The sequence below is a fragment of the Mastomys coucha genome, unplaced genomic scaffold, assembly GCF_008632895.1.
Source record: "Mastomys coucha isolate ucsf_1 unplaced genomic scaffold, UCSF_Mcou_1 pScaffold1, whole genome shotgun sequence".
Lineage (NCBI taxonomy): Eukaryota > Metazoa > Chordata > Mammalia > Rodentia > Muridae > Mastomys > Mastomys coucha.
Window position 1 is genome coordinate 28,417,773 of NW_022196891.1, and position 11,374 is coordinate 28,429,146.

General features: G+C 52.4%; 1 protein-coding gene across 2 annotated transcripts in view; it reads left to right on the top strand.

The window, feature by feature from the left end:
- Positions 1-11,142, top strand: part of Slc45a3 (solute carrier family 45 member 3) — a 21,976-nt gene extending 10,834 nt beyond the window's left edge. For both annotated transcript variants that reach the window (XM_031382027.1, XM_031382037.1), the window contains exons 2-5: positions 4,299-4,693; positions 5,762-6,547; positions 7,101-7,366; positions 9,412-11,142. In XM_031382027.1, the coding sequence (XP_031237887.1) occupies positions 4,522-4,693; positions 5,762-6,547; positions 7,101-7,366; positions 9,412-9,855 (1,668 nt within the window). In that variant the 5' untranslated portion in view covers positions 4,299-4,521 and the 3' untranslated portion in view covers positions 9,856-11,142. The remainder of the gene's footprint in view (positions 1-4,298; positions 4,694-5,761; positions 6,548-7,100; positions 7,367-9,411) is intronic.
- The last annotated feature ends 232 nt before the right edge of the window (positions 11,143-11,374 follow it).

The following is an 11,374-nucleotide window of genomic DNA, read 5'->3' on the forward strand; positions in this document are numbered from 1 at the left end:
TTTTTAAGATTTATTTATTAGGGCTGGAGAGATGGCTCAGAGGGTAAGAGCACCAATTGCTTTCTGAAGGTCATAAGTTCAAATCCCAGCAACCACACAGTGACTCACAACCATTCATAATGAGATCTGATGCCCTCTTCTGGTGTGTCTGAAGACAGCTACAGTGTACTTATAATAAATAAATCTTAAAAAAAAAAGATTTACTTATTATTGTGTCTAAGTACAGTGTAGTTGTCAACAGACATACCAGAAGAGGACATCAGATCTCATTATGAATGGTTGTGAGTCACTGTGTGGTTGCTGGGATTTGAACTCATGACCTTTGGAAGAGCAGTCAGTGCCATCTCTCCAGCTCAGTGTGTTACATCTTAAGGTTCACAGAACTGTATAGAGCTCAGGTTCACTGACACTCCCTGCCCCGTCTTTCCAGGCTTTAGTTCTGATCCCCGGAAGGGTCTGAAAGGTCCACACAGTCTTTCTAGCCTTCTAACTGGTCCGTGGAGACCCACAGAGGAGGGGAGAAGTGTGAAGCTTGAGAAGGACTTCCGTACCCGCAAGGCTGCCCATGCTTGTCCTTCTTCCCGTGACCTGGTCAGCCTTCCTCTGCCCTCTTCTTCCTGCCAGCTCCTCTCCAGGTGAGCAGTCTGAGGCTGGCTTGCTGGTTGATCTTCTGTTTGCCAGACCAAGTGCTCCAGAAGTAGTGGAGGAAGAGAATCAGAAAGTCTCTGAGGCTGGAAGGTTCCCGGGAGAGTTGGTCCCCGTCGCCTCGCCTGTGTTCATTAACTCCAAGAGAATGAGGGAGTCCAGACTGGAAGGGGCAACCGTGATTTGTCTCTTCTCAACTTTGATGAGAGCACATGCTGCTGCCAGAATGGCCCCGGGCTTCTGTCTTGGTATCCAGCGCAAAGGGCCTTGTGGGTAATTCTGTCAGCCGTAGTCGATGCATGGAGGTCTGCCATAGGGTTGGCATAGTTGGAGCAGGGAGGCAGTTGAGGAGAGTGGGATATTGGAGACAAAAAAGAAAGGAGACAATGTTCTTTGGGGTTTGGAATTCCTCGTGTAATGCTGGGATCAGAAAAGTTGGGCTCTCAGAAGTGGAGCGTCTGCATCTCCAGGGCAGAGTAGGTACGAAAAGAGGGAGGGTGGGCTCAGCAACTTGAAGGATAGAGGTCTGGGACCTGCCTGCCTTCCACCCTGCTCCTATCTAGGAGTTGTGTGTGCCCCTGGTCCAGACCCCGCATACCAGGTAGAGAGTAGAGTCTCTCTGGGGTAGAGAGGAGCAATCTGGCTCAGCTGCTTGGGTTGTAGGAGCATGGGGAACTGCCATGTGTTCCTGTTGTCTTGTGTCCTAAGAGCTCCCCACATTCCTACTCACAGAAGTGCTGATGGGCTGAGGGAGAGCTGCCTGCAGGGAGGGAAGGCAGGTGAGGTGACCAGTCTGGTGGAGAAGTGGAGAATGCAGGACTTACGGAATGAAGGCAGGTTTATGGGTGAGGTTGGGTCTGGCAAAGTCTCTGTTTGCTCAAGGAGGACCTGGTCCCTTAAACCCAGCGCAGGTGAGAGCCCCAGTCCCTCCCAGACTGAGGGTGGAGGGTAGAATGGCTAGAAGTCTTTTGTTCCAGAGCCTGCCCCTCTAGACAGGGAAGCTTTTCCTCTAGCTTACTTAAGGAATAGGGGAGGGGCCAAGTTGAACCCAGAGGAGTAGCCTAGCTAAAACTGAGGTCTGTCCAGTGCCTCCACCTCGGGACTGTGGGTTAGTATTTTATCTTCCTTTTTATGATACCCTTTTATAAGCCCCTCCCTTTAGCAAAGTGTAGGGACTTTGGGGGAGGGAGCTCTCCAGTACCCAGATTTATCTCCAGTCCTGTATTTCCTAGTCTTTCAGCAGCGGAGTCTCAGAGGGCCAATATGGTTGTGAGCCAGCATGTGGTTGCTGGGAATTGAACTCAGGACCTCTGGAAGAGCAGCCAGTGCTCTTAACCGTTGAGCCATCTCTCCGGCCCCAGAGGGCCAATATGGAATGGACACGTCTAACTCAGGTTGGTCCACAGTACCTAGTCTCTCTGAGGCTCAGCTTAGCGCCTCTGGCATGCTTTGTGACAGGGTGCTGGGACCCCATGGGGCCTGGTGTTAGTGGAGAAGAGCCCTCTCCGTGAGCAACATCCTCAGCAATCTTTGTGGGGTTGATTGGTGAGGAGTGGGAAGGTGGCCCAGTGGGGTGTAGAGGCAGGTTTTGTCTCCTGCTTTTTCATTGGGGTAAATGCAGGTTAGCAGACTCTTGGCTTTTCTCACCAGGGCCTGCCCTCAGCCCCCCCAGTCTCTTAGTACACATTGATGCTGATTTGAAATTTGTGTGTGTGTGTGTGTGTGTTTGTAGTGGTGCGGGATTGAACCCAAGGCTTTACATATGGTAGGCACTAAGTTACACCCAGCCCCGTCTTTAATCTAGGGACTCACTGTGTAGTTCAGGCTGGCCTTGAACCGATGACCCTCCTGCTTCAGTAGTGCTGGAATTGTGGGGCCACCCCACCAGGTCCTACTTGCACAGTTTGCACAGTAGGCAGCAGCCTCACCATCTCCAGGAGGCAAGCCCTAGAGGTTACTTACCCAGCAGACCAAGTAACTGGTGAGGCTGTGCTGGGTGTACTTGCTTGTGTGATTGGGGGCCAGAGGTCACCCAGGAAGTGACGGCATCACACTGGCTCGGGGTTTGATGGCATCTTCTCAGATGCCACCAATTAATATATAACTGTTGAGATCTTGGATCATGTCCCGTGTGAGGTGGGGGTTGAGGAATGGTCCCCAGCTGGTTGTGGCAGCTGGGAAGTAATGTGTGTGTCGGCTGGACCATCTTCTTGCCTCCTGTGAACTTGAGGGAGAGATTCTTGCTTGGGCTTGGGTTCACCAAGAGGAGCTCTGTGTCAGTGACAGGTCGAAACCCTACTTAAGGAGCTGTACCCTTTCTTCTTCCCTCTTGTCTCTGTCCTGGAGTGTGGGGCTACTGTGTGACGTGGCTCAGGGCCAGGAGTAGAGACTGGGAAGTACCCTTTTCTTTTACTTTTAGAAATGTTCTTGGGGCTGGAGAGATGGCTCAGTGGTTAAGAGTGCCGACTGCTCTTCTGAAGGTCGGGAGTTCAAATCCCAGCAACCATATGGTGGCTTACAACCATCTGCAATGAGATCTGACCCCTTCTTCCGGGGTGTCTGAAGACAGCTACAGTGTACTTATATATAATAAATAAATAAATCTTTAAAAAAAGAAATGTTCTGTGCACATCTTTATGTGCATGCTTTCTGTCCTTGTTTATATGAGTGGGAGGCCAGAGGTCAACTCTCAGATGGCTTCCTTGACACTCGATTTTGGTTTTTGGTCTATCATTGAGCTGGGAGCTCACCAATTGGCTAGACTAGCTGGCCAATGAGTTACAGCCATCTGCTAGACTCCACCCCAGCACTGGGTTAGACAAGCTCAGCCACTGTGGCTTTTTCATAGTGTTGGGGATCAGATCCTTACTTTTTTTTTTTCTTTCTGTCTGTCAGGCACTTTGCCTACTGAGCCATCCCCGCCCCTGACTGGAAATATTTGTGCGTGTGTTTCTGTGCTGTATCTGTATGTTCAGTTCATCACGTGTAATATGTATTTGTGCGTTCAGAGGCTTGGAGCCTGGCAATCAGATGTCCTTTTTGGTGGCTCTCCACTTCATTTTCTGGAACTGGATCTTCCACTGAAGCTGGGCTTCACCGGTTCCTCTGGCTATCCCTGGAATCCTTGTGTTTCTAGCCCTGGGATTGCAGGGACTATATGAATTACTCTGCCGGGCTAAAAAGTTGCTGGGAATCCAAACTCATAGCTTTATGTTTGCGCAGTGAACACCCACTGAGCCACCTCTCAGCCCCAGAACTGTCACTTTTAACAAGGACTGAGTGGCTCAGCTTGGGATGTTGAAGAGCAAAGCAAATGAATTGGGCCTGGCGGATGTCCCGGGCTCCCCTGAAAGCCAGTCCTGAGTTTCCCCAAAAGGAGCAGTTGTAGAGCTGCTTCAGAAGAGAGTAAAGGACATCTACTTGGCCTTGGGGTGTGCTGAGGTTCAAATGTAACTTCTCTTACTGATTACGTCAATGCTAGACTAATATTAACATGAGCCTCTTGGCAGAGACTCTGGGTCAGGAGCACCTGAGCATAGGGCTACAGCACCAGCCCACAAACGAGCAAGATTTAGAGAATGTAAAGCAAATCCTGGAGACCTGGTGCCCGAGATGCAACATTTCATGTGACCGTGACTGTCCTGCCTTTCTAGGACCCAACTGAGGAGATGTGTCCCCGTCGAGCAAAGCACTAGATGGTGACTTGTTTAACGTGGGATGAGATGCCCTATTGGCACTAAAGGACTGGCCGAAATGGGAACCAGGCTGCACCCTAGGAGACTGGTGCTAGCAAGGAGGAGAAGCCACGGTCGGGCTGATTCAAAGCAGCTGTGGAGTATGTGAGTGGCCCCTGGACCCCTACCTGCCCTGTCCATCATGATCCAGAGGCTGTGGGCCAGCCGTCTGCTACGGCACCGGAAAGCTCAGCTCCTGCTGGTCAACCTGTTAACCTTTGGCCTGGAGGTGTGCCTGGCTGCTGGCATTACCTATGTACCACCCCTTCTGCTGGAAGTAGGGGTAGAGGAGAAGTTCATGACCATGGTGTTGGGTGAGTCACTCCATCTTCCTTTCTTCCGGCTCTGGTGCCCGGGGCTGGGTTATAGGCAGCATTTCTCTTGCCCGGGGAGTGGCTCAGAGGGCAGTGCCCAGTGGGGGGGGTGCACATTACCAGTTGTCATTTACACACAACAGCCCTTGAGGACAATGTACTCTGTACTCTACACACAAGGAAAAGGGATGCTTTGGAAAGGCAAAGTGCCTTTTTTTTTTTTTTTTTTTTTTTTTTTTTTTTTTGGTTTTCCGAGACAGGGTTTCTCTGAGTAGCCCTGGCTATCCTGGAACTCACTCTGTAGACCAGGCTGGCCTCAAACTCAGGAAGTCTGCCTGCGTCTGCCTCCCAAGTGCTAGGATTAAGGGCGTGCGCCACCGTTATTTAACCCAGTTGCTATATCTTCTAATCAGTAGAACTGGGGTTTCACCATGGTCTCCCAGGCAGGGTTCTCTCTCCTGGACACGGGACAGGTGGTGTGGGGTTCCGATATTGTGACCAAACTCCTCGAGAGCCACAGGAGGTCGGTGGCTACTCTGTGGGTTTTCCTCTGTGGCTTCCCTCCTTCAGGATGCCTCATGAGGATGCAGGCTCCGGGGTGTCTGGCTGCTTCGAACCCGCAGCAGACCAGACCCGAGTCTTTGCATAGGTAGCGCTTCCAGGGTGCAGCCTGGCTACCACCATTTCCTTCTCTGAAAACAAGGTGTTTATAACACCCACACAGAGAGGAACAGAGTCGGGGCAGGAGAAGGTAGCCCAGCGGTTAAGAGCACTGACTGTTCTTCCAAAGGACCTGAGTTCAAATCCCAGCAACCACATGGTGGCTCACAACCATCTGTAATGAGATGCCCTCTTCTAGTGTGTCTGAAGATAGCTACAGTGTACTTAGATATAATAATAAATAAATCTTAAAAAAAAAATAAAAGAGAGGAACAGAGTCTCTGTGAATGCTGTATGGGGGTTTGCCTCTGTGTGACCTGTTGTTGTGCCCTCTTTTCAGAGTTAGCTCTTTTTTCCCCTCTTGTCCCTTTGTCCTGGCTACTGATTTGTGCTATTTTGTCCTTGCAGGCATTGGCCCAGTGTTGGGCCTGGTTTCTGTTCCACTCCTAGGCTCAGCCAGTGACCAGTGGCGTGGGCGCTATGGCCGCAGAAGACCCTTTATCTGGGCTCTGTCCCTGGGTGTCCTGCTAAGCCTCTTTCTCATCCCAAGAGCTGGTTGGCTGGCGGGGCTGCTGTGCCCAAATACCAGGCCCCTGGAATTGGCCCTGCTAATCTTGGGCGTGGGGCTGCTGGACTTTTGTGGTCAGGTGTGCTTCACTCCGCTGGAGGCCTTACTCTCCGACCTCTTCAGGGACCCAGACCACTGCCGCCAAGCCTTCTCTGTCTACGCCTTCATGATCAGCCTTGGGGGCTGCCTGGGCTACCTCTTACCCGCCATTGACTGGGACACCAGCGCCCTGGCCCCCTACCTGGGCACTCAGGAAGAATGCCTCTTTGGCCTCCTCACCCTCATTTTTCTCATCTGCATGGCAGCCACTCTGTTTGTGGCGGAGGAGGCAGTACTGGGCCCGCCCGAGCCAGCAGAAGGGTTGTTGGTCCCTTCCATGTCACGCCGATGCTGTCCATGCCACGTGGGCCTGGCTTTCCGGAATCTGGGCACCCTGTTTCCCCGGCTGCACCAGCTGTGCTGCCGCATGCCTCGCACCCTGCGCCGGCTCTTTGTGGCTGAGCTGTGCAGCTGGATGGCGCTCATGACTTTCACGCTGTTCTACACCGACTTCGTGGGAGAGGGACTGTACCAGGGTGTACCCAGAGCGGAGCCAGGCACCGAGGCCCGCAGGCACTATGATGAAGGTGAGTCTTCAGCATCAGTGGAAGCTGCTGTTGGTGGCTACCCTGCAGAGGACAGGCCAGGGTTGGGAGATGCTCACAGCCTGGGCCTGGCCTGGCGACTCTACCCTGGGTCCCAGCCCCCTGTCAGTCAAGGAAAAAAAGGATCTATCGATGATGTGCAGCGGCTTATGAACACAGCTGCTATCTTGGTTGTCTCCATAGGGCTTCTAGGTCTATGCGGCTCCAGTTCCACGGGGCCCTGTGCTCCATGCTTGCTTTCCAGGAACTCCGGATGCCTACTAGTTCAGGCAGTCCACAGAACTGTCTTAGAGCCAGTGTGGGGGCCGTTTTGTGGTCCTCACCCCCCTCCTCCATTACACACCTCTTCCCTCTTCCTTAGTGCATCTTCCTCTGCCCTTCATCAACAGCCCCTGGCCACATTCACTAATTACAACCTAGATGTCAGTTTCGGGCAGATGGGGAGGGGCCCAGGGGGCAGATGCCCATGACTACTAGTCTCTAGCTCCCCTGGATTGTGTAGGGTCCTTACCCACCACTTCTTCCCTACCCCCAGGCATTCGAATGGGAAGCCTGGGGCTCTTCCTGCAGTGTGCCATCTCCCTGTTGTTCTCCCTGGTCATGGACAGGCTGGTGCAGAAGTTCGGCACACGGTCCGTCTATCTGGCCAGTGTGATGACCTTTCCCGTGGCTGCCGCTGCCACATGCCTCTCCCACAGCGTGGTCATGGTGACAGCCTCGGCCGCCCTCACCGGGTTTACCTTCTCAGCCTTGCAGATCCTGCCATACACGCTCGCCTCCCTCTACCATCGTGAGAAGCAGGTACTCCAGTTGGCTAGATATGGGGTGGGGGCGGCCTGAGAACGTGGTGCCTGACAAGAGATGTTGGAAAAAAGACTTGGCTTTCTCTGACCCGACAGGGCAGCTGGGGCCAGAGGCTACAGCCGCCAAAGAAGCGTAGATTAGATTCTAGGGATGACTTCCTGGCTTTAGAACTAGAAAGCACTTGCAGGAAGTGCAGAGTCCCTCCACTAGGAATCTTGAAGAATAAGCACACAACGGAAGTCCCTTATTCCGGGTTGTATTATTATATCCAGAGGTGGAGTGTGGGTCCCTGGCACGTGGCTGCAGCAGGTGGCAGTGGGAATAGCCTGGCCTTCGCTGTCCTTGCAGAGAGGCGATGCGATCAATCTGTATCCTGCTTGCTGCAAGATGGAGGAGACTTCTTTCTTCGTCCCCTCTTTCTGGTTTACCTTCAAATCCTCTGTGTGTCTCTCTGTTCCCCACCCACTCCTCTCCCTGCTTTCGTCCTTTGTGCCCAGCCTTTCCCTTAATCCCCTCAGTGCTGCATCTGAGCCTGACAATCGCAACTTTGTTTACCTGAGGAATAAACTGGAGGGGGCGGGGTTCTCGGGCATTTTATTCAATCCACACTAACGAGTTCCTGCAGAAGGCGCTCTTCCTCGTGAGGCTCCCTGACTGAAACAGCTTGCTCACCCTGCCTCCTGCCCTGTCCTCACTGAGCTTGAAGGACCTGGATCAGAACTCCACCAGAAGACTAGAAGGAGAGACCACAGACCTTCCCTACCCTTTCCCTCAGAGTTAGGAAAGACCAGGCCCTGGCCGCAGCTAGTAGGCTGGCTTGTTCGGCAGTACTTTGCAGGGGTGTGTGGGGGGGTGCGGGCTGGTGATAGGAACCCGGTCCTTCCTGTTGGCTCTCATGGAGCTCTGGGCTGGGACTTTAAAAGCTGTTGTCCAAAAATGAGGCTCGAACCCCTGTGGTTAGGCCAGGGCTAGCCTTCCTCTCTGTACTGAGGAGCATGTCTGTCCCGGGGAACCTCTCCAGTATCCAGCCTTACTGGTCCTTGCCTTGATGTCAGGCGTTAAAAAGGGTCTATAACAGCAGCTGGGGCCAGGCTTGGTCCTCCATACGGTCCAACTGTCCTTTACCACTTCCTGAGTCATGGGACGAGTTGATGAGTTTTGGGTCTCTCTGGCATTGCCCGGGAGCTTCCGGCTCTCTGGTGCAGCCAGCCCCATTAGCCTTCTGTGCTAGATACCTCCGCCTGACAGGGACCAGGATGGGGTCAATCCTTGTCTTGTCCTAAATGAGGATGCCCCGGGGCGGGCCATTGGGGTTTAGGGTTGGTGGAGGGGGCAGGGTGTGGTGGCCCAATAGACACGTGTTCTCCAGTCTCAGGCAGCTTACAGGAAGAAACGGAAAAATTTCAGGGTCAGGCAGCTGGGCTGTGGAGGTCACCAAAAAAAAAAAAAAAGAGAGATCTCCCTGCCGCCTCTCCCTTTTGCAGGCCCAATTACTGGGCTCTCCCTGGCCAAAGGCCATGGCAGTGACCTCATGTTGGACAGTTATCTCTAGCAGGCCTAGACCCTAGAGGGGCAGGCCAGTGAAGACTTCCCTATGGCCCAGTGGAAGAAAGGGTGTGCAGGGGGTTGAGGCAGTCTGTGTGGAACTTGGGGCCTTGCAAGTGCCTCCTTTGTTTTTGTTTGTTTGTTTGTTTGTTTTTTCTTTCTCTATTCTTCTGCGTCTCGATTCTGTCTGTCACATTCTTCTTATCTTTTCTAGAGGGCTCTGGACTTTTCTCAGCCTGTGGATCTGAGTTGACTGACTTCTTGTGTATTCTAAGAAAAGCCAGAATGTACTTCAGGCCTTTTTCTCTAACCATGTTAGGGGCGCAGGGGGATTCTGCTTAGAATCCACATCAAGTTAGCATTTCCTCGGGTTTTGGATTTTTTTTTTCCCCTGTAAGCCAGTTGCCTGATTTCCTGTAACCCCTGTGGTCATCTACGGGAATCCCCGCACCTGGATACACGTCTGTCTTTTGTTTCCTTTTTGTCCCCACCCTCAGGTGTTCCTGCCCAAATACCGAGGGGACGCTGGAGGTGGTAGCGGTGAGGACTGCCAGACAGCCAGCTTCTTGCCAGGACCTAAGCCGGGAGCTCCCTTCCCCAATGGACACGTGGGCCCTGGCGGCAGTGGCGGCAGCATCCTGGTCTCTCCACCCGCACTCTGTGGGGCCTCTGCCTGCGATGTCTCCATGCGAGTGGTGGTGGGTGAGCCACCCGAGGCCAGGGTTGTTACTGGACGGGGCATTTGCCTGGACCTTGCCATCTTGGACAGTGCCTTTCTGCTGTCCCAGGTGGCTCCGTCCCTGTTCATGGGCTCCATTGTCCAGCTGAGCCACTCTGTCACTGCCTATATGGTGTCAGCTGCAGGCTTGGGCCTGGTCGCCATTTACTTTGCTACACAGGTAGTGTTTGACAAGAATGACTTGGCCAAATACTCAGTGTAGAATTCTGTAAGGTATCAGAGAGAGGGTCTGCCTCACGGGTTCTCGGGGCCCCAGAGGGCTGCAGAGCTGGCCTCTCCGGGTCTTTGTCGCCTAAGTGGCTCTCTGCTGCCATCCTAAGGCAGTGAAGTGTATAGTTGCACAGATAGGAGCCTGAGCTTTCAACTCTGGCTTCAGAGTCTAGCTGGCCTACTGGGGAGCTTCCCGCATGGATGTCGTTCTGAAGTTCTGCAAGGATGCAAATGCGGTCTGTACAGGTGCTTTTATCAAGGCTCTAAGTGAACAGCTAACCTCTTGCTTGAAGTCACCCGAGGAAGGATTTTGGGGGACCCGAACGAACTTCCCTCCAAGTCCCTTGTCCAGATTCTGCCGCTGTTGCTCTTGCACGGGAGGTTTCTCGTAAGGAAGCTCTCCCCCAGAGGGTTCGGCAGGGTGGAAGTTGGAAGGAGGAACCCTAGCGGGCGAGGAGAAGCCCCGTGATCCACAACACTGCCTTTCTGCTGAGTCCCCCATCCCCCACTTGTTTCAGGAAATGGCTCAGCTCGTTGGCCCTTGTTTGCTGTCTCTCGGAGACACGGGCCTTTAAATATTTAATTTATTTATTTAACAAAAAAGAATAAAATTCATTCCCAGCCTTTTTTTTTTTATGTTGTGCCTAGAAGTTTGAGTAGGGTGGGATCCCTCAAAACTGGTCCCCCTAAAATAGCTGGTCACTGTGCTAGATATTGCCAGACTCCTCTTCTGGGGTAATAGATATAGTCCCCCAAACTGCTCAGCCCAGTACCTTGGGCAATCTATTCACCTTCATTGAGAGCCATAAGATGTCCCTACTCAAGGCTGAGCGTTGAGGAAAAGTGAAATGGGACCCAAGGTCTCCACAGCATACCAAATCTCAGTTTTCTCTTGACCCAGTTTGGTTCCCTGATTGCTCACTGCTCCCTATGGGAATGGACCATGAAGAGATTGCCCTTCCAAGTCTATCCCCTGGCTCCATGAACTCTCTATGGGGCTTTTTTGAACCCTAAGCACAAATGTGGTTCCTTAGGCCTCTGCCCATCTCAGCCTCTGGGGCATATCTGTCACAGCCTGGGGAATCTCACACAAACTCAGGAGTACTCCCCGCCAGAGCCAACGAGCTCATCACGTCTAGGGGGATTTTTCAGTGCTGATTGCAATAATGTTATCTATGTCTTATTTATTTAGCAGAGTAAATATTTTATACTGTATGTGATAAATCAGAGTATAATGTTTATGGTGATGAAATTAAAAGCTTCCTATATGTTTACTTGATATACGTTTGTCTTTCCTGTGTGAGGAGCCCATTCTAAAATCACTCAGTTCGTGGGGGACTCTTAGCTTTGGCCGCGTCAGTTCCCATTCATGTCCAGCAGATGGCACCATGGACCAGGTGCAGGCATAGGGGAATGAGGGTAGAGGACAGGAAGAGTCTTAACTGCAACACTGTGCAGTTTTCTGCTTCAAGAGAGGTCCCAGAAGATGGAGCATTCATAGCAAGGATGCT